The sequence below is a fragment of the Sparus aurata genome, chromosome 23 (assembly GCF_900880675.1).
Source record: "Sparus aurata chromosome 23, fSpaAur1.1, whole genome shotgun sequence".
Lineage (NCBI taxonomy): Eukaryota > Metazoa > Chordata > Actinopteri > Spariformes > Sparidae > Sparus > Sparus aurata.
Window position 1 is genome coordinate 10576340 of NC_044209.1, and position 23697 is coordinate 10600036.

Sequence of the window (23697 nt, forward strand, 5' to 3'; positions counted from 1 at the left end):
GGAGGAATCAGAGGGGTGAGAGTGTGAGACAGATGTTGATGATTACAGTGCAGTTATTTCATCAGCTTTTTTGAAATCCTTGATGGTGATCATAAAATCATGTACGTAGTTTGTTATCTTGTGCTTTCAAAGCTGTTCTGTGCTAACACAAAGCGTAGCTGCTGTTGGTTGGTTGGTTGATACCGGTCTGTGCTGACTACAAACAGTTCAAAACCATTGAGAAACAGCCAAAAAAACATTTAAACGACAGGACACTTAGAGGAAACCAACTGCCCTGTTTCCCGAAAACCATATCACTGTGACCATTTACTGTTAGATGCGCATGCAAAAAACAGAGGCGCATGAACATGCATTAGAACACACACTCAAAAACAACCTTGCACAACAGATGTACTGATGTGCCTAGATCTTCTCACACATGCACACAAACACAGAGCCCTTACAGTAAATCCTTCCCGCATCTCTTCGATCAAAGTCCGTTAAAGACACACAAGCCACTTCCTCCCAGATAACCTCTATCAGCAAAGAGGAGAAAATGACCACTTGACACACACACACACGCACGCACGCATACACGCACGCACACACACACACGATTTCTGGCTTTGAGGTCATAGAAGCCATACTGGAATTCCAAGAAACAAACTTCTCACACATAAATAACACCAGAACTCGCACAAAATGCTGATACCACACAGGAAACAGCTGGTAAATGATAAGGTGGTGAGCCAAGATTTGAACAGTGGCTTACAGTAAAACTGACTAATCATAAAATAAAATTAGTACTACTACTAATTGTGGTGATCAGACTGAAAACAAATATTTGTTTGGCAAAGATTAGAATGCGTTTTTTTTACCCTGAAGCTGAAGACTTTTAGCTTTATTATGCTAAATAATACAGAGATGTCTTTTTTTATGCTTCCTGTTACCAGACACACTTCTAAAAACACTGATGTAAGTATTTTCTATCTGTATACTTGGTACATCTGTGCATTTAGGATTGTACAGCAGTTTCTACTAAAATATAGCATGTATATCAGGCATAAAACCACAGACTTGTATCTCTTGTGTGTGTGTGTGTGTTTGTATGTGTGTGTGTGTGTGTGTGTGTGTGTGTGTGTGTGTGTGTGTGTTTTGCACCTGTTAGCTGACTATGTTCTGGTAAACCGCTCACACTCTGAGCCTATGCTGAGAAATCAATGGAGGTCACGGAGCGTGTGCACACACGCAGGCACACACACACACACACGCACACACAAGCAAAACCCGACATGAACACACCTAGAAGCACTTCAAAACAGGGCACCATTTCCAGGTCGAGGGTATAAAAGCACACAGCTCAAACAGCTGCATGTGTTTTAGAGGAAAAAAAAAAGGTTAGATGTATAGAGATATGCAAATAACTAATCTAACTGGTGCACTTGCAAGTAAATCTGCTTACACACAAAAGAGAAGGAGAGAGAGAGAGAGAAAAAAAAACTTATTCCAGGAAAGAGATTTGGGTTAGGTGAGCCAGCTCTGTCAGTGTTCCGTCATGTGACCAAATTTCCTGCCACATCACACACAAACAGGAAGTACCATTCGACCACCTGCGCAGAAAACACAGCCCTCGTCTGTCTGGTATTTCATCTGCAAAAAAATCAAACAATAACATGACAGCAGTCCTGTCTGATGTGGCCATGATCCAACATGCATGTAAAAGAGGGTTTCTGAGCAGCTTCTTATTTTCTCGTATCCATCATCAGGAATTGTCGTCAGAGTTTTCCACAAGAAATCATTGTGCAAAAACACAGGTGTCCTATGAGCCTGCAAACTGCGGAATGGAACTACAGGAACACACTCAAGCAAAGAACCAGGACAAAAAGACACACAACGTCACTGCAGGACGAGGCAAGGAAATGACACCCGTTGAATTAGCAACTTTCAGAGTAAGAAACCCTTAGTTGACTTTTAAGTTGCCTGCTGAATTCTTGTGCCTTTGGGGAAGCTGAGCCATCAGAGCTCCTGATATGGGCTGATCAGTGGGCAAAACAGTGAAGAACAGAAACACAGACACTAACAGCAAGAATAAGCAGGATTATCTGCATGAAATAGCCACATGACAGTGACATTACTAATGCTTCTTTTTGAAAAGTGCAACACGTGTAAAAATACAGCATGTGGCACTTTTAAAGTACACGAAATGCCTACTAGACGGAGAAAGGCAATGCTGAATGAAAAGCTGGCAGGTGCTAGTTTGGGTCTGGCTGCCTCCTGTTGTGGTAGACCAACACTGTTAAGACATCACGCCTCAACACACATTCACTGAAAAGGTAGGCTGCTTCTTACAACAGCCACAGGTCTAGCGCGTGCACACGCACGCACGCACGCACGCGCGCGCGCACACACACACACACACACACACACACACACACACACACACACACACACACACACACACACACACACACACACACACACACACACACACACACACACACACACACACACACACACACACAGCACAGAGAATAACCACAAGGGTTCTCAGAAACACTCACTACTTCAAAACACCCACCTGGCTTTACAAACAGATGGTCACAACATTAAAAAGAGGGAGGCGGTGAGGGGGAAACTCACAGGAAAAAAGAAATAGGGAAGTAGAAAATGTGAGGGGAATCAGATGGGGAGGATGAGGGGGAGGCGAGGGGGAGATAGAAAAGAAAGAGATAAAGAGAAAGGGAAACAACATAAAGATACAGATGTAAACACAAAGAGAGGATGAGAGAAAGATGGCGCAAACACGGAAGGAACAGCAGACAGGACATTTCAATCCAAGGCTTGGACAGGAGAAGAGCCGGAAATAAGGAGAGAGAGAGAGATTGAAACATGTAAAGAAGAAAAACAATGTGGGTCATTTGCATATTGCTGCCTTGATGTGGGTGAATCATGGAGAAAACCATGAGCCCGCGATCTCATAACCACCTACACACACTTCTGGAACTAAAGTCTTTGCGTGCATATGTACTTGTGTGACTCTGTATCACAATGCGCAATCTGGTGTATGCGTGCGTTTGTGTACCTGTGTGCATTTATGTCGGTGTAAGAATGATTCTGTGCATTTCTTGTTTTTATGCAGTAGTTCCAGTGTTTGTGTAGGTGTGTGTGCATGTGTTAACCAGTGTGACATTGTAACACAATACACCTTCTGCTGTGTGTGCTCTGTGAGCAGGGCTAATGTCAAACACAACCCCGCTTCTGATTTACATACAGTGCGTGCTCAGTGTGTTTTTTCTGTGTGTGTGTGTTACCGTGCTCTTGAGCGTGCTGTGTAAATCTGTCTGAGGGGTGAACACAGACAGGTCTCCGTTGAGAATGACGTTGGCCAGGGCGTTGACCATTGGCTCATAGTGGATGATCAGAAAAACCTGTAAAATACACCAACACAGGTGATTGAGGAAGAGATCAGAGTTGGAAAAATGCCTTTAAAAGGTGCACTATGGAGTTTCAGAGATTAACCAAATTTTTTTTTTTTTTTTTTTTTACATCTTTTACTTTGTTTAGAGTTTGTATTATTAACTCATTAATATTCTAAATATTACAATTCTGGGTTTAAATTTCCTCTCCAATACTGCAGAGTGCCACTTTATATATGGTAGGAGTTCATAACTCTATCACATCAGTGTCTTCCTCTATACACATTGAGTGAGCCTACAGTTTCGACAAATATGAAAAAAAAATTAGACTGAGCAGCATACACCGAATTTCTGTCGAGCTAAAGGAGATCATTCGAAATGTTTACCTTATACTGTAAAACAGAGCAAAGGGAAAACAAATCTATAAACATCCCACATGAAGCTGAAACTCATTCTAACATTTTAACCTTCAAGCATAATTTCATATTCCATGACTAATACATTTCTTGAGGGGTTAATCGATATGATAATCGGGCAGAATGACTGGCAGTTTATTACCAACAATGCAACTCAAATACAGCTGTGCTTTGGTGATGTCAGAGTCTGATCTCTGTGTTTGTCTGTATGTGTGTGCGTCGCTTACTTGAGAGAGCAGGTAAAGGGACACTTGAGGGTTGATCTTGCGCTCTTCAGACTAAAAACACAGAAAAATTAAAGGTCAGTCACAGTCACACATATGGGATTTCCACACCTAGTAAGATTGATCGCATGAAGGGCTAGTGTAATACATGTTGAAGCCAAACCATTTGCTACATATCATATTCAGTTTTAATTATATCTAAATTGCTATCATTTGTCGTCCCTGTTGAGTTTCAAACATCATACAGAAGTTAATGAATACAACACCATGCTCAATTTGAATGGTGGAGCTCTGTCGTCGGACCTTCGTTTCTGCACATGAATGCATCATCAGGAAGGATTTGTTGATCACTCCATTTTATCACTATTAATGCTACAATACAGACCATTTGGAAACAAAAGTAGCTTTGACAAAAACCAGTGTGGATGTTTGTGTCATTTTAGTGCATTCATTCTGCTGAGGAAGTTTCAAGTCTATGCAAACTGATTTTGATAGTGTACTAAAATTATCGTGAACCAATAAAAAGTGGGAAAAATGCTTTTAAAAATGACACCACTCACATGGACTTGCTTATTTTGTCTCTTGTATATCACTGCATAATGAACATCTTGGAGTTTTTGTCTTCCTGTTTTTGTTTGAACAGTCTTTTATTTAACAGACTAAATAATGCATTTACTAATAAAGATAAAGAATAAGATAATCAAGACTAAATTAATAATTGCAGGCTATAAATGTTTCATCAGTGAAACCCTGAAAAACCCCATCAAACAGTACACTCACATGCACAGTTTCTCTGATGTATTCTTTAACACATTAGCCAATGGAACAACACCTCTGTGCGTTTGTGTTATAACACGTCATGTCCTTAAATTTTGTCATGAAATGAATGGAAGCAACTTTTACATGTTTGAACTTTGAACTGTTTAACATCAGTGAAAACTAATTAATTTAGACGTGGGGTTGAGGGTGATGTACCGTCTCGGGGCTGACCAAAGAGTAGACATAGAGGGGCAGGAACAGACGGTTGAGGAGGTGGTCGGTCAGAACATCATTTAGGAATTCACAGTTGATGATGAGGATATCGTTCAGGTAGTGGAGGTGGTCAAGGTGCTCCGCTACCAGGTCGCTTAACTTCCCTCTGTTCTTATGTCTGGGGCACATCAAAGAAAGGGCGAGAGAATGACTTGTTATTTAGGCAGCGGTAGTGGTCACACCTTCACTCCTGACAAAGTCACGGTTTGCTTTTCTGTGAACCATTCTACTGAATTTCATATATATAAAAAAACTTTTTACCACATTGAACATTATAAGCTTGACTTGCCAGCTTACTATTACTGGCACTAGGTGATTCTTTAAATTGTGTTGCAGCATTGTCAAGATGTTATTTTTTTAATCATGGAATGGAGCAGCATTTACACTCATGCATCTTGATGTATGTGTACATTCAAAATATATAATATGACCATGGTGTGGAGTGAAAAACAGAACATCTTTTAATTTGGAAGCCACTTAAAAGGCTTAAATCATGTAATGAATGAGTTAAAATATATTATAATGCAATGTATACAATGCATTACGCCAAGTAGCACCAGGACAATAGTTACAAACCTGCAACAAGCATGACCCCTACAGGCCAAAGACAATAACAATCAGAAACACAAACATAGATTGCACTTACTCTTCGTCCGTCTGTACACACTTATCCAGTTCGATAACATGGCTGCCAATAAACCAGACCAAGTTGCTGAAATACGGGACTGCTGTCTTGTCTCGGATGTAGTGCAGCATGTGCTGGTTATCCACTGGAGAGAAGAGGGGCAGGATCAGATTTGTTACCGGGGTTCCCAAAACACACACACACACACACACACACACACACACACACACACACATACACACACACACACATACACACACAGACACACACACACACACACAGACACACACACACACATACACACAGTGTGCCAGAATGTGACAGTTTAATGTGATTTGAAAAAACAACGGACCATAAACACAAAACCATTAAATTAAGAGAAAAATTAACACAATTACCAAGTTAAGTCAAATTAGGAAGATGAATCGGTAAAGCCAATCCACTGTGGATTGTGGAGAGGGAGAACTACTGGAGTGGCATAAAGAGGAGAGACGCTTGCTCTGTAATTATACAAGTCTCAGTCTAACCCAAACTGGTTATCTCAGCCTGTGTTCATCGTCTTACTGAAGGACAAGACAAAAGATACAACAGAGCCAAATTTGGTCCACTTTGTACTATATATACAGTTGTGGTCAAAAGTTTACATACACTTGTAAAGGACATAATGTCATGGCTGTCTTGAGTTTCCAATAATTTCTACAACTCTTATTTTTTTGTGATAGAGTGATTGGAGCACATACTTGTTTGTCACAAAAAACATTCATGAAGTTTGGTTCTTTTATGAATTTATTATGGGTCTACTGAAAATGTGACCAAATCTGCTGGGTCAAAAGTATACATACAGCAACATACATTATCAATTTTGGTGATGTAGAAAAGTTACAATCAAATCAAATTAGCTTCATGGCATGGCCTCTTAACTTCATGTGAGTGATTATGATTGACGACACCTGTTGACTTCTCTGAGCCCATTTAAAGAAGGCTCATGTGATGCAGTCATTAGGCTCGGTTACAAACGCTACAATGGGAAAGTCAAAGGAACTCAGCACAGATCTGAAAAAACGAATCACTGACTTGAACAAGTCAGGAAAGTCACTTGGAGCCATTTCAAAGCAGCTTAAGGTCCCAAGAGCAACTGTGCAGACAATTGTTCGTAAGTATAAAGTGCATGGCACAGTTATGTCACTGCCACGATCAGGAAGAAAACGCAAGCTATTACCTGCTGCAGAGAGAAAATTGGTCAGGATGATCAAGAGTCAACCGAGAACCACCAAAAAGCAGGTCTGCAATGAATTGGAAGCTGCTGGAACACAGGTGTCAGTGTCCACAGTCAAGCGTGTTTTGCATCGCCATGGACTGAGAGGCTACCATGCAAGAAGGAAGCCCTTGCTCCAGAAGCGACACCTTAAGGCTCGTCTAAAGTTTGCTGCTGATCACATGGACAAAGATAAGACCTTCTGGAGGAAAGTTCTGTGGTCAGATGAAACAAAAATTGAGCTGTTTGGCCACAATACCCAGCAATATGTTTGGAGGAGAAAAGGTGAGGCCTTTAATCCCAGGAACACCATGCCTACCGTCAAGCATGGTGGTGGTAGTATTATGTTCTGGGCCTGTTTTGCTGCCAATGGAACTGGTGCTTTACAGAGAGTAAATGGGACAATGAAAAAGGAGGATTACCTCCAAATTCTTCAGGACAACCTAAAATCATCAGCCCGAAGGTTGGGTCTTGGGCGCAGTTGGGTGTTCCAACAGGACAATGACCCCAAACACACGTCAAAAGTGGTAAAGGAATGGCTAAATCAGGCTAGAATTAAGGTTTTAGAATGGCCTTCCCAAAGTCCTGACTTAAACCCCATTGAGAACTTGTGGACAATGCTGAAGAAACAAGTCCATGTCAGAAAACCAACAAATTTAGCTGAACTGCACCAATTTTGTCAAGAGGAGTGGTCAAAAATTCAACCAGAAGCTTGCCAGAAGCTTGTGGATGGCTACCAGAAGCGCCTTATTGCAGTGAAACTTGCCAAGGGACATGTAACCAAATATTAACATTACTGTATGTATAGTTTTGACCCAGCAGATTTGGTCACATTTTCAGTAGACCCATAATAAATTCATAAAAGAACCAAACTTCATGAATGTTTTTTGTGACAAACAAGTATGTGCTCCAATCACTCTATCACAAAAAAATAAGAGTTGTAGAAATCATTGGAAACTCAAGACAGCCATGACATTATGTCCTTTACAAGTGTATGTAAACTTTTGACCACAACTGTATATATATATGTATCTCTGACCAATCTGTCTGTGCTTTAGCTGCATTAAGGGTAATGTAGATGTTAAATTTTGACAACATCTATTGATTATGAAAGACAATACCTTTGTCAGTTATAAAACACTTCAAAATGTGAACAGTACCCCTGGTGTATTTCCACTTTCTCACACAGAATGTAAATCAAGGCTCATAGAAATTTTCACGATGCCAATCCACACAGGGCAAACTGTGACAGGTTGTGAATGAGCAGCCACATCAAATGAATCAATTATATAACAGCATTAAACAAACAGACAAATCACAAGCTGCCACTGCTCAGAGTCACAGTATCATTCCAGCTTAGTCCATTAGGTAATTAACTGAGTCGTTAAATCAGGGGGATATCTTAACTTAACAGTGAGCCAAACTGTCAAACCCATCACCAAAACAACAAGCACCATGTGGGGGCTCAGTTGAAATTAAGTCTGTGGAACAATTAACCTGAGAAAAAATTAAAAAGCTTGCAGGTTTTTCTACATGTATGTAGGTGGATGGTACAGAATGGTTTACAAGAAGAAGACCTGCAAGGATATTCATACCAGTACATTTATAACAGATACACCAGTATATAGGGCTGGGTATCAACAAACACTGAGGAGTAATGTGATTTGTGATAGTTAGTCATTTTAGCTCAGTGTTTGTAAAGAGTGTGAGGTATTAAAATCAGTATCGTAAGAGAAGTGTCACATTTAAAGCAACCGTACTAAAAAACAACAAAACAGTGACTGGTTTATAGGCAAGTTTAACACTTTAGAATTGTATCTGCATCAATGTACTGCATGAACAATTGGTAACAGTATAAGGAAATGTTTCTAGGATACCCAGCCCTGAGAAAAAGACTGAATGAATGGAACCAACTTACATGAAACTGGAGTTAGGCAGATGGGGCGCGTAGAGGGGAGGAGGGAGAGGAGGAGAGAGACAAGGAGAGGAAGAGGAGGAGTGGTTGTTGAAGAGGAGGAGGGAGAAGGGGAAACAGACACAGGGTTAATGTGAGTAAAGGGGCGGCTGTGGAGGGGTGGAGGCTGGGAGGGACCCCACAGATATCTTAACAAATAAACTGCAAACAATGGCCCATCCGGCAAAGGACTTTATATCTTACTGCAACATTTTAAAAACTTATTTTCAGGATTTGTATAATACATCAACATGAGAAAACTGAAACAAGCAGCTTTCTCAGAAACATGCTGAATTATCAAAACATAATATAAAAAATAACATTATTTGACCAAAATATCTTTGCTAGCTTAATTATTCTTGATGCTCGCTAAAATCCTTTTCCAGGTTGTCATTTGTTGCAGTGTATGACCCAAGGAATCAGCAGGAAGCATCATACAGTGACATGTTCAACATTATGATGCTAAATAAAGTTTTCATTGCAACATCCTGACCTAACATTTTCATTGTTGTGACACTGCAGGTATTTAAGTCGTAGGTTAATTTTTAAAGTGACTACATTTGAGAAAGATGTGAAGCAGTTTAAACAGCATAAGCATCAGCTTTCACAGCGAGAAATCCCAATGAAATGAATATTTTGCATTACACAGTCAAAGTTGCAGTGTTAAGTTGATGCTTCCTTCTTTGAAAGATTCCCCACTATAGAACAGCACATGGCCAGCCCATCAATGATGCATTCCCACACTACTAGATTATTCCACTTGTACTTCTACTGTGGTTAAAGTCAGCTGAACTAACTGTAATGACGTCACTGTTTGGAGTTACAGAATCAACACTTCATGGACGAATTTGTACGGTGCAAAGCGTACATGCAGGACTAGACAAGAAAGTACTGAGACAGACAAGATGCAATAGTTGATAGGCTGCAGTGATTTTATGTTGAGGCGATGTTACGTATAGTGAAGAGAAGCATGATATGTGGAGAAAAGCCATCCCGCTTAAAGTAACACCCGATTTCCCCGGATTGACAGCAATAAGCTCTGAGCCCTGAGGAGCCCAGAGAGAGACAGAAGGAAGGAGAAGCAGAGGCTGATGGAGCGCAGTGCAGAAAGTAACACAGCCTTTAGAGAAATCCTGTTGTTTACAGGCTCACAGCAACACTGCTGTGCTAATCCTGCAGCTGAAAGATATTTATTTTGAAAAGGTGCAGTGCTAATGCACAGTTGATCTTTGGTTGGGGGGTCTGCATGCTGGGAAGAGTGGACTTTATATTTTACACCTATATATGTGCATGTGAGCTCAGTGAGGCACTGCAGACACGCAAAGTTCAGATTATTTCAACTCTGACCCTTTTTAGCTGCTGTCTCAGGTACACTAAGTCAAAACACAACACTCATTTTGTTATTTTGTTTTTTGTTATTTTGTTATTTTACATTCTTAATATAAATCCTTTCTTTAAATTTTTAAAAAATATGATATTTATGTTATGTTCTTTTATAAATAGGTATCATCTTAGGTATAAAAGTAAAGCATGACATTGACTTCACAGGGGTTGTAAAGATTAATACAAGAAGCTAATAAGACAATTAACTGATTACAGCTGTCATTGTGCAAATCTAAAAGCAGGAATTATGGGTAAAATTACAGTATCTCCAACCAGCTACCTTCTATACAAATGTAAATGTTAGTAATTTTTCATGGTGAACGCTGGCTGAATGGGATTTTGACTGCTCGCAGTGCACATCACAATTGGCTTGTTGCAATAGAAACAAAGCAGAGGGCAAATATTAGAGTTATGCAACAGCTGATGTTACTGAGGCAACAAAAAACGGAAGTTATCGTTTGAGTCATAATTTGAGAGCAGGGAATAAATCCACAGTGTTTTTTCAATCCCGTTCCTGGGGAACCTAACAAAAAAGGAAGGTTCATAAAGCAATCAAAAATGTGAACATCTTTGCTAGTATTTAATCTGAATGCATGTTTGTCTGTTGCTATGTATTACTGTAGCTGTCCTGTAACCCATGGTGGTCTGTCTAAATAAATGAAATCCTTAATCCTTTAAATAAATAAATGAAATGAAAGTCACAGAATCTTGCTTTGTTTCGAGACTGTGGTGACAACTGGATTTAAGTCTATGGGAGATATGTGGAGAAACACCCTATAACCTGTTAGCATCTACGTTGTAATTCTTCTGATGAAAAAATGCTTCCAGAAAATGAAATAAAACACCTCAGAAAGTAGGTAAAAAACTGATTTATTTTCTCCCAAATGATTGACAGGGCTGACAATACTGTGATCGAAAAGAGCCGGTCTGACTGATTATAGCTGATGAGACTGCACTTAGACTGCGAACAGGAGCCTTTCCTACACAAAGTCAAGGAATAAACATCATGCTGACGAAAAAGAAAGAAAATCAACCATTAACCTACTCTCTGAAATGTGTACTTTGAGGCATTTCTTCATCATAACAAGTATGTTGATATGCTGGGTTTGAGTGCGTTTCTCCATCCATCCCTAATAGATTTAAACACATAACAGCTGTTAACAAATTCTAGCACCAAAGCAAGATTCAGTGACATAATGACCCTTCCTTCTTTTTCAGGTTCCTTGGGGGGCCTTCTGTCCTTTCAATCTTTCTTCTTGCCCCCAACACACCTGATTCAAATGAAGGGGTCATTATAAGGCTTCAGCAGAGCTTGATGACGAGCTGATCATCTGAATCAAGTGTGTTGGAGCAGGGAAACACCTAGAGGGGCTCCAAGGAACAGAACTGAAAAACACCGCTTTAACCAACAATCAGCACAAAGTGGCTTGTTTGAACAACAAATACCATCCCAGAAACACCTCTCTGCTCAAAATGAGTTCTTAGTATATTTTGGATGGAAGCCGTGTCCAGCTGCACAGAGTCAGACAGGAAGTCAGACACAGGAATGGCATAATTAAACACCATTTGTGCAGACTCCCTGGTCATTAGAAAAGACTAATATAGAAATGGACCTTAACTAACACATGGTAAAGGTACATAGATAAATATAACCATATAGGCAAAATCTGAGAAAGTCAGCAAAACCAGCTTCAGATGGGGTATGAAGCCACTTAGAGGATGGAACAAAACCATGTTGCAGACATGACATAGAGCCATGCTCGCTGGAATCATGATGTATGATTACATATTTTCTCATATACCCTTATACAATTCTGACATTGCAGCTGATGGAGGCAAATGGTTTTTATCTGTCAGGTTCACAGCAAATAGTTACTACATTTTTCTATTCTGTGTTGTAGATCTGCTGTCTGGGATATCACTGAAGGAGATGTGCCAAATGGCAGATGGTATTACTTTCAGAATAGGGCACTCAAATTGGATGGGACTGTTTGATGTAGTAGACCTACTTTAGTTGCAAGACCTAAGGACAAACTTGTATTAAGGAAAGTGGTAAATGATGTCTTAAAAAGTGTTATTTGGACTACATCACACCTCCAGAGAGACACGCTTTTAAACTAAAAGGATGATCAATCTCTTTTATCCGTGTGTGTTTTTTCAGCATTACCTGTTAGTCATGCTCATGCACCAGAAGCAGCAGCAAGGAGGGAGAAGTACAAAGAAAGGCGGTAGGCAGTCCCAGCATCCCGTGTTTGTATGGGTGTATGTGTATGTGTGTGTGTGTGTGTGTGTATGCGTGTATGGTTAGCATATGCGCATGCCTGTTATTGGCACTCACCTTTGTAGACGTTGAGTGTGATGGTGCGGACTGCGATGCGGACCATGCTTTCAGGGTGGTTGAAAAACTTAATGGCCTCGGTGTACAGGGCAAAGTCATTAGTGTGCTGTGTGTGGGAGACAGAGAGGGGGGCGCCGGTGAGCAAGGTAAGGCACTGCACCGTCGCGCTCAGGCCACATACGGCCACAGAGAGAGAGAGAAAGCAGCTAGTGGAGACAGAAATCCTGAGCAGTGGTGCATTTTGATATCATGTTATCTGAGAAAATGTTCTACAAATGTCAAGTACAAGTCTGACTAGTGATCTTTTTACCAAACAGGCCGTGCAAATAGACAAAAGTCAAACTTACAGATTACACAGCAACAACATGAATGTAAAATTTCTCAGTCTTCAGTAAAGAAATAATGAGTAACCTTGTGGACCAACTCCAATCGTGCAGAATTTGTGAAAAATGTCTTTTACTGTACAGTCAGTCTGGATATTATATTGGATAGATAAGTGAGCCTATTTTGTTGCTGACTTGTAGAGGGTGCACCTCATCTGAAAAGGTTAACATAAAGCAAAATAACACAATGTAAGCTTTTGATTTGAACAGGAGTCTCAAACAGACCAAGCTGAACTATGGTCAACATGTATTAACAGATCAGCTCTGCGCCTTTCAGTCGTCTCTCTCTGTGCCAGGTCCTGATCCTCTACTTGTACATTCCTCAGTCGCTGCGACCTCCAGTCAATCACAGTTGAGGGTCAGAGAGAAAAAAACGGTCACCCAGAGGTCACAGCAAATGAAGAAACCTGGCCCTGACACCAAACCCAAACCAAGAACCTGTGTAGATCTGACAGGAACAGAAGAGGCTTAAGTAATCTGCTATCCAACAGCGCTCTCTAGTGGGAATAAACTATAGATCAATGACTGAAGCATAATAAATGACATGAGAGTTAAATGATAAATAGTAAACAACACTGATTGCAATTTAATTCTTCTGCATTTTAAATACTTATATAAATACAATTTGAAAAAATTACAAAATGAAACATTTCTTTAGCTAAAACAAAAAACATCAAGTAAAGGAAAATAAAACTTTTTCTATTATGGGTAATATAAACACACAAATATACTCTCAGATCTACACACTGGGTCTGGTTTTGGCTTCAGGGGTGAAGCTACCATCAACAGTACACCAATAACTTTCCCCAGCACACACAGGCCAATGGAAGAACTACAGATACTGCTGAAATAATGAGTTAACAACAACAACATCAGAGATTAACACACGCACGCGCGCGCGCGCACACACACACACACACACACACACACACACACATCTTGTAAAAAATACATCTACCATAACTGTAATAAATGAAACTTATGCTTAAATTAAGGTAACCCTGACTTTATGAGTTTGAATAAGCTAGTGAAGAGGATTACTTGTGGACAAGATTGGCAAAATCAATCCATCTACACAGGAAGCTGCTGTGTGTGGTTAGTGGATGGATATGTACAAACAGAGGTCGACTTGCTCAAAATGCAAATTAAAGCCTCTCATCTTCCTTCCTTCCTCTTTGTCTGGCAGAAGAGTTCACGATGGTGCAGATGGTTGACTGCAAATTACAGATCCTACACGTCCGACATCTCTTTCATTCCCTCTCTACACCTTCTACTTCCCCCATCTAGCCATGGCCTCACCTCATTGTAGAAGAAGTGCACAGTATGGTTGTTGAGTTTGAGTGAAAGGGTCTTGAGGAAGGAGATATAGTAGGCCATAATCTCCTCGTCTGAGAAGTCAAACTTGTGAACGATGATAGAGTTCACGTGGTTGTTCGATAACAGGTAATCTGAGAAGAGGAGAGACTTGATCAGCTTTTTCACACAGCAAATGCTTCAAGTAGATGGCGTACTGTGAACTGCTGACAATCTCTCTATTTACAAACTATTAGCAAAGTGAGAGTAGAAGAGCACACTAAGCGCCTCAAGCTGAAAGTGGACAGCTTCACTGCACCACATTCAATCTTGCTCTAATATCATCAGATCAGTGCGGTTCGACTAATCCTGTGTGAACAGTGAACATGAGAAAGGATCCCCTGTAGAAACAATGCATCTGTCATTTTCAACAAGTACAATTTAACGAAATGCAAACTTGTATAAATGACAGTATATAATCTGCCAAGTCTTTGGTTGCCTAGCAACAACAAAAAATGCAGCAGGTTGCTAATGCATTGTATGTTTCTGCAAAGAAAGGCAGTGCAACACGCCTTTCACTGTGTAGCCTATGAAACACATCAAACGATGAGTGCACATCTACACACTGTACATTTTAGGGCAATCAAACACAACACTCCTGCAAAAAGACATACTTGACTTTTCACTTTTAATCTAGACAAAAGTATTTTCAGCATCTATTTAGCATTTGTATTTTGTCTTAATTTATCTTAATAATTAAATAAATAAAACACTAGTTCTAGCCTTGATAGAATTACACAGTAGGATGTAAAATGTTAATATTGTAATACATAAAAGAAACCTCTTTCAGTATAATGGAAGAGAATTATTCACACCGCAAGCCAGACATTTTGAAGATTTGTTTCCACTTTTTCTCTTTTTTTTGACCAATGCTGGTTCAAATACTTACACAGGGAAGTCTCATGGCTGATGTTCTCAAACAGTATGTTGAGGGTCTGGAGGAGCTGGACACACACATAGCGCCCTGACTTCTGACGCAGGATGTTCAGGAAGAAGGCAAACATGTTCTTTTCCAGGAAGAAGCTGAACACATATAGGAGTGTACACATTAACCCAAACGGGACGCAATTCATGATGACTTCATTTTGAAATATAACTGTCAAAAAGAAGACTATCTCTTTTGCAGCATCCTGGTTGACTAGTGGTTAAGATGCATACATATATCCTCATTTGAGTCCTTCTATTGTTGCATTTATACTCGTGGTTCTCTCTCTTCCGTCTGTATCTACACTGTCACAAAATTAGTCATGAAAAAAACAAAGAAGCAAGTATCACTTTTGCCATCACTTGTGTGCTCAGTACACCTATATCCTGTTGTCTCATACTGCTCTTTTGACAATTTTTTTTTTTACACTTTTTCATTTCAAGCTTCTGTTCATTGGATGAGATTTTCGACTGTTCAACCACGACTATCACACAGTAAATATTGAATCTAGAAAAAAACACTCCAGTAAACTGCAACATGAAAACTGAAAGTTGTTTTTTAATATAGATCATTATCATAATGTTGCAATAGCACTGCATCTCAGTTTACACCTTTTTTTTTTACTTTTTTAAAGCCAATGACTACAAAATACTGCACAGCTACTAGCCTTTGATATTAGGAGTGACCATTCATGAATCATGACCTTGTTTATTCTAAGATCTCCCTGATAGCACCAAGTGCACTTTCAACAAAGTCTGTGGTTTTTTTGCTCTTAAAAGCCATTTCCTGTTTCAAACCATGAAGCCAGAGGTGGCGAAGTGGAAAGACAGAGGTGATGACATGCAGCACTAACTGCAGAGCTGCTTATGATTAAAGAAATAACACAGCACTATGGTCTCATGAGCATGACTCCCTGGAAACAGCTACATTCTCCTGCAGCATTTAATGCCATGTTAATTACATAAAAACGCACGCAGACAAGTGGTTATCAGTAAGCCAACTGCTTAGCTGAACATAAATTTGCAAATGCAAACATTTACTTCCCCCAACTGAATTTTTTGTGGGGCAAAAAACAAAACAAATATGTAAAGTCTTCTCAGGTCAAACTGTTACTACTTTGTGCAGAGCCACCATTTACACATTTAGAGAAGAGCAGCATGGTGGCTCAGTTGTTAGCAATGCTACTATATAGGTTGGGGTAGGAGACTTGTTTGAGTAGGATTCTTCATTTATGTTCATTGTAATACTGGGGGGAAGGGTTTCCAAATAGATTTTTCCCGTTCAAACATCTCCAAGAGATCAATCATGAATAGCAAAAATCAACAAGAAGCATTGAGGCCCTCGTTGAACATCAACTGTGCATCTGCTCAAATGCAAGTATGGGAAATTATTATTAAAAATAGTGTGCAAAATTAGTAAATCACGCCTGAACGAACAGCTATTCCAAACACAAAGCTGTCACTCTGGTTCCCACGCAGGCGTCACATCTGCATATGTGTAGCTAAAAGACATAGACTTACTCAAACACAGAGCTGTCATTCTGGTCTCCCCAGATCAGGATCTCTGTGATGGAGCGTATGGTCTCCACTAGAAGGTTTCGGTTGTGGTCCGTCACTGTGGTGTTTTTGGTCAGGACATGGTACATATACCTGATGGAGACACGTGGATGGAGGAAAGCAAGCAGTCAATGCACAGCTCAGTTTTGTAGATTAGCAAGTAAATGTTTTAAAAACTTTAACCTTAGACAGACCAAGTTGTGTTTTCACTAGGCTTTGAGGAATTTGCCCTATGCCTCTAATTTATCACAAATAATCTTCTCCGAATAATGTAATATAATAACCACCACATTAACACCACGTCTACACTATAAATGCACACAGGTGTTTCCACTTTTAAAAACTTATCAGTTATCTTAAGACTGAAGTTGACTGACATCGCCCTCACGTTTATTTGTTACACCTGTTGTGTTGGGGAAACTTTAAGTTTAGCTATTCTGATCGCTGCACGGTGCCTCTACATCAACTTGAGCAGAAGTCTTATAATCCAGAATAACTGAAAACACATGTAAGGCACTTTGAGTCCCGAATCTTAGATATAATGCTTTTATGGGCAGTTAATGTCAGATGGACTGTTAGAAGAGTACAGTGTCGATTCTGTTTAAAGGTTGATTTTCACTTGAAAGCTAACAATTCCAAGCTAACTCACATGTCCAGCTACGTTACTAAGCAAAACAGAGACGACATAGAGTGTATAAGCTGACTGGACATCTTTGGGACTGCAGCAACAGTTAGCTGGCTACTGTTATTTTAGCTGTTAACTGTGCTAGTGATAATGCTGACAGTGGTTCACAACCGGTTGCCATAGATGCTAACGCTAGCATATCTAATGCTAACTACTCACTTCAAATGGTCCAAGGAGTGGATGTTTTTCGTTCTCCCCTGTCCTCCAACCCAGCTCCGTGACCGGCCAAACATGGTTGCGGTTCTAAGCGGGGCTATATTTTTGCCAGGCTCGTTATTTCGCTCAGGTTAGTGTCGGCATCTATCCATTACACCCACTTTCACGAACAGATAGCTACTTAGCAAACAGAAGGTGATAGGCGGCGATAGCAGAGCCGAGGGGTCATTACGTAACAGGTTTAGTGTCTGGTTTGTCTGGGAGTTGTTGTTCTCCCCCTGCGATAGACTGTCGCAACAGCATACAAAAGAGAGGCAACGAAAACTACAACAACAACTTCCCTTCTTACTAGTGACGATTAAAGCACGCGACGCGTCCTCGCAAGGGGGCCGTTACGCCGATTGACAGCTCATAGACCAATCACAGCAGAGCCTGCTAAGGGGTGAGCCAATCAACTGGTGAGGCTTCGGTTGTCGGTTTGGCGTCGGGACTGTTTTGGTGCAGTTGGCAAAAATGTTAGAAGTGACATTTAGCTGTAAAAACATCGACAGAAGCGTGCATTCGTGAGTGTTTACGTATTTTCCGGGTACAGGTGTATATACGGGAAAGTCTCTGCTCGTAGAAATGTGCGCGTTTGTTCTTACTAGCATTGCATGCTACTGTTTTTAGCCCCTGCCAGCTGGCATGGCGTGAATTCCGCAAACCCAAAGAGCCAATGTCAAGAATCCGTCGCGGTAGCTAACGTGATATTTTGATACCGACCCGAGGTTATTATTAGCTATGAACGTTACGCCCTTACGTCTACCTGTGCTGCTTTCGTTTTCCTCTGGACCCTGCAGATTAAGTAGTTCTTGGAAGCTGCCTCTCAACCCCCTGTTTGCAGCCGAAATGGACGCCCCAGTCCCAGCACCCCTGAAAGATCTGTAGCGGGGACACCAACAACTTCAGTCCGCCACAATCGGCCCCAGACCAACGCAAGAACCCGAACTCTGGCTCTCTTTCTTTTCTATGACACATCCAATTTATGCCCAGCTAGATTCGGTAGAATCGCTGTTGGACGAGCTCCCATATATGTTTTATCTGGGCCTGTTCTTTGTGAACGTCCTGATCCTCTACTATGCCTTTCTGATGGAGTACATCGTCCTGAATGTGGGGATAGTGTTTCTGCCCGAGGACATGGACCAGGCGCTGGTGGACCTCGGGGTGCTGTCCGACCCGGCCTCTGTCCCCTATGACACGGACACGGAGCTAGATGTGTTTGAGGGGTATCTTGAGTGACAGGGCAGTCCTGGGAAATTGAAAGTTGTGGAGGTGATGATGATGATGATGATGATGCTGATGCTGAGGTCAGATAGGGCCAGCCTGAAAACTCCCTGGTCAGTGATGTGGGGAGAACCTGCCTCAAAGTGGATGTTGTTGCTGCATTTTTCTCACACAGACATATCAGTGAAAAAGTAAGCAGAGCACGCAAGACATTGTGTTTTTAGATCTCATTTTTATCGGATTCATGCTTAGAATAACATACTAAGAAACAGGATTATGTACAATTGTATTACTTTGTGTCAACATAATTGTGCTTTCCATAAAGCTCACCATTTTAATTACATTATACGCAATAACATGTCATAATATAAAAAATGTGGGATTTGCTGTAACACGTGTCTTGTGTCTCTAGGTTGTCTCGGCTCAAGAGAAGGTAGCCCGACAAATAGATTCAGCATCAACGGCCATATGATCAGCAACTGTCCCGTGGGAGGAGCACTCCGCACTGGATCAGCTGTCAGACAGTGTGTTGCCGTTCTAAACAAACTATTGACTACGGCCAGACACCGCGAGCCTTGCACCGATATCTGTGCCCCTCACGGTGGACACAAGGAAAGATAAAAAGGATCCTGTGGATGAATAATGAATGTCATCAGCGGAGCATGATTCAGCTCGTCTGCATTCAATCTGAACAATCACCAAGGCTGTGCAAGATCTGGAAGGAAGTGACTTGAGACTTCCCACTTCCGTCACATTGCGATGCCCTCAAGAGTTTGAAGAACACTGAAGAAGAACCGGCAAAAGGCTTGAAAACAATGTCCACCGTAGCCCTGTCGAATACTTAGTCACTCAGAGAACAACTTTTTCCAACTGTTTGTCCTTTTGAGTTTCCAGAATACAGAATGCATTGCTGGTCCACAGGCTCACTCATCCTTGAGGTTGCAATTTCAAAATGTGTCTCTGGAGGTCACCCACACTGTATGTCAGCTTCAGGGATGTACACATTCTCAGGAGCACAGTTAGGAAGTCGCGCATTTGCGAGACTTAACACAGACACTGGTCACAGGCTGTTAATCTACACAATATAGGTGAGCCCCGATCTCTTAAGAGCCGTACCACACTATTCACTCTAATCCATAAAGTATTGAATTATGCAAGGAGAATTATTACCTTGATTAAATATGTATTCTTATAATCTATATCGAATCAGTAATTCGGATCACACGCATACAACATTTTCCACTTAGAGTTAAAGGGGCACTGAGTAGTTTTGGAGAAGAAATTTAAACTCAGAATTGTGACTTTTACGACATAAATTAGGGAATAATACAAACTCCATAACTGAATAAACAAGCTGTTCTCAGAGGAAAATGATTAGACAGAAAAGTGGCAGGGTCCGCCCGTATAAACAAAGCAAAACAGCATGAACATGTGTTGTCCTTAAAAGGTCAGTTTGTTTATTCAGTCATGAATAAATCAAATTTAGTTTGTTCAGGAATGATAAATCAGTCAATCAAGAGTTCTCTTCTGATTTAGACATCTTTCTCAAAGCTACGTAGTGCACCTGTAACAGTAGTTAGCTGGCCAAATGTGTCACACTGTTATCAGTATGAGTTGTGTCAAAAGGCTGAAACCTCATGAACGAGAACCTCAGAATAAGTGCTTCAGATATTTGACTTTTTCGTCCTCTCTGTGTTGCATCCATGTTTGTTTTTACAGTGTAATGAATGTGCGTTAGAGACATAGGGAAAAAAGTAAACGCATGATATCGTTTGCGTGTTTTTAAAAGAAATGGGTTTTAGTTGTCAAACCTCTTGTTTTATAGCACTTTCTTCTGTTTACTTTATTAATTTAGTAGTCAGTTCATGAAATGTTTATTCCTGGCAGCAATAATAAAACTGGATTCAAGCAACGGGGCTATTCAGTGGTTAAATGAATGAGCTCGTGTGCTGAATCCAGTAATTCTTCCATCCAGCTGTTCAGTTTGGTTGTGGATGTGTAGAAGTGACTTTTTTAAAGGGATAGTTCACTTGATTTACCACATATTTATAAGCCTTGAAAGTACTGTGCATACTGTCGGTCTACGAAGAGCTAATTAACTAAGTGTTGATTATGGAAGCAATACAGGAGAACCAATATTTTCTCGTAGCATACAGCACTGTCTAACGGAATAGTGCATAATAATCATCGCAATGTGGTTGTTGACCACCAATATGCTGAAGCTGTAGAGACAAAAAAAAAAAAAAACATTTCAAAATATCTGTACATGCACGTCCCATACTCAAATCAAGCTTTTGTCCAGAACGTCATTGCCTGACCGGTACATTCTTCCGCAAGACAACGTCTGACCAACACTTTGCCTACTCACCTCAAATGGTACATTAAATGCAGCCAAATACGTGTCCACAGGCGTGATGAATCCAAAAGAAAAAGAAAAGGCCATGCCGTGACTCATGAACAGGGACTCAAGAAATGATCGTGTCAAATGCACTGACGACTTTTTCAGAGAGTTCAAGCGGTATTTATGAATAACGGCTGATAACCAAATTCCCTCATCTTTTTTTTTGTATTGAGGCAATGCTTTTTCGAGACATTTATAATATCCAATTGGGTTATTCATGTGTTTGTATAAATCGGTGTGTCCATAAAGAAATCAATTTTTTTGGCCACCTGAAACAGCATTTAAGATCACATGACACTAAAGCTCAGGATGCTAATAATCATTCAATGTCGTGTAACAATGTTTGTGTGGGATTTTGAAATCAAATAGTCGCAGAATCAATATCAGGTCAGAGCTTACTGTAGCCAGACGGCGAGTCGTTAATAAAAAATCAAGACAGGGTGTAAACCAGCTGCATCACGCTTGAGGATCATATTGACAAGAAGATATCTGATATTTCACTGAAGATACATGTCAGTAAGTTGGGTAAATCAGATGATAAAGTTGTCGATGCTGGAGAGAGTCCTACTTTTGTACGAAAAAACTGTTAATAAATCACTGGATTTGGCTGCAGGTATAAATTTGTGCCATTTCCCAGGCATGATACCACACTGTGCTGATCAACTCCGCTCAACGCATCTCAGTTTAGTGGAACCCCTCGACACTCTAATAATCATCTCATCATCATTGTACCGCTTGTGTCATCCCTCCACATGTACTTCTTTGCAGACATGCACATGCTATAATAAGCTATGGGATCGTAACAGAGTTTTATTTTCCAATGTGTATTTAATAAACTTTGAGCGAATGCCAGCGTTGTCTCTTACTTTCACGGTTGTTTTAGTGTGATGAATTGACGTTGTTATTAAAAGGGGCTCTGTGAAGCTTCCCTGTTGTGCTGGAAGCCAATTAGTTATGTGTGTGGGCTCCATTTCCAAGCTAACATTAGCAATTGTTGCTCTCTGGCTGAAGAGTCCTTCACAAAGGAATCAAAATCATCAACTGGCTTTTAGAGACTATACAGAGAGACGCTGAGGTTTTGCGTAACGATCTGCTCACATAGGACCAGTAAAAAAGACAGTGGTGAATACGTGTAAAGTGTTACAACTTGTTACACAGTGACCCTTTAAAGTTGAAATGTTCAGTTGAGCCTGTTTGCTTCTACTACCACGCGCTCTTGTGGTGTCACTTGACATTTTGTCCACAAGAGAGTGCCAGTGCACCGGACAACAGGGGCAGCTTGTTGAAATGCTCTGATTTTTGACTTGACTAAGGAAATGATAAAAGAGTTAACCTTCAGAGCTAGTGATATTTGAGTAATGCAAGTAAACCACTGTATATGTATTAATATCATAAACCAGCGAAGTACATGAAGCGAAATGAGACTGGACTGAGTACCTTTGACACTACTCTACGAAGAAATGCTTGTTTTCTTCCTTCTGCCAATAATAAACGACATTGCCAAACAATAAAAAAATCAAGCTTAAAAAAGGTTAAAGGTTACTTAATGGTTATTTCACAAGACCAGGGTTATAGAAGACAAACGTGTGTTACAATCCCTTTATTCTACATACGAAAAAGATCATCTATGTGGAGGTGTGGAGGATGATTTGAGTAGTCTAACAGTCCGATGAAAGAAGCTGCTCCGTTGTCTGGTGGTATGGCAGTGGATACTTCTGCATCTTTTGTCACATGGCGGCAGGGTGAACACACACACTGTGGCTGGTGTCTTTTAGTATCTTTGGGCTCTGTGCAGACATCTCACTTCACTGATGTCACCGATGGTCCTTAGATGGTGCCAGTGATGTTCTGGGCGGTTTTAATCACCAGCTGTAGAGCCTTCCTGTCCTGTCAGTGCCAGTTTGTGATGTTTCCAGTCAGGATGCTTTATATAACTCCTCTGTAAAAGCTGACAAGAATGTGACTCTCTAATTTAGCTAGCTTATGTTTCCGTAACTTTCCTTCTCAAATTTGGGACAATTTTCAAACCGTGATTTTGAGATGAAACGTCTCAAATTAGCTGACTGAGCAGACTGAATTACCGTTTTGATTGAGTGGATAAAAAGAGGGGGAGCTGTGCGTGGCGGTTCAGATGTTTGGTGGTGATTCTCTCTCAGCAATCAGACGTTTCTTTTTGTTATATTTTACTTTTTTAGGGGGCACTGAAGTGATTTAGTATTCCACTTCCGTAACGTTAAAAAGAGTCAAAAGCAAAGCAAACTGAGCTTCAGATATCCTAACTTTCAGTCATACCCCCCCAAAACACAGGAATCCTTCATTTTCCATGATCTGGCACCCTGGTTTGTAACACGTG

General features: G+C 40.6%; 2 protein-coding genes across 5 annotated transcripts in view; one reads left to right on the forward strand and one right to left on the reverse strand.

Annotated features, from left to right (window-relative positions):
• clec16a (C-type lectin domain containing 16A) overlaps positions 1 to 18016 on the reverse strand; it is a 46559-nt gene extending 28543 nt beyond the window's left edge. For 2 of the 4 annotated variants that reach the window (XM_030406687.1, XM_030406684.1), the window contains exons 1-10: positions 17684 to 18015; positions 16804 to 16932; positions 15248 to 15381; positions 14305 to 14453; positions 12623 to 12728; positions 8866 to 8871; positions 5714 to 5837; positions 5011 to 5185; positions 4039 to 4089; positions 3291 to 3407 (exon numbers count right to left, since the gene is read on the reverse strand). In XM_030406687.1, the coding sequence (XP_030262547.1) occupies positions 3291 to 3407; positions 4039 to 4089; positions 5011 to 5185; positions 5714 to 5837; positions 8866 to 8871; positions 12623 to 12728; positions 14305 to 14453; positions 15248 to 15381; positions 16804 to 16932; positions 17684 to 17757 (1065 nt within the window). In that variant the 5' untranslated portion in view covers positions 17758 to 18015. Of the gene's footprint in view, positions 1 to 3290; positions 3408 to 4038; positions 4090 to 5010; positions 5186 to 5713; positions 5838 to 8865; positions 8872 to 12622; positions 12729 to 14304; positions 14454 to 15247; positions 15382 to 16803; positions 16933 to 17683 lie in introns of all 4 variants that reach the window. The other 2 variants (XM_030406686.1, XM_030406685.1) reach the window with 2 other exon arrangements.
• A 97-nt stretch (positions 18017 to 18113) lies between these two features.
• Positions 18114 to 22196, forward strand: dexi (Dexi homolog (mouse)). The gene is made up of 2 exons (XM_030406688.1): positions 18114 to 19134; positions 19356 to 22196. The coding sequence occupies exon 1, from the start codon at positions 18689 to 18691 to the stop codon at positions 18956 to 18958; it is 270 nt and encodes an 89-aa protein (XP_030262548.1). The 5' UTR covers positions 18114 to 18688; the 3' UTR covers positions 18959 to 19134; positions 19356 to 22196.
• The last annotated feature ends 1501 nt before the right edge of the window (positions 22197 to 23697 follow it).

Excerpts from the sequence above, each read along its gene's own strand:
- dexi (XM_030406688.1), top strand. The coding sequence starts at position 18,689 with ATGACACATCCAATTTATGCCCAGCTAGATTCGGTAGAATCGCTGTTG.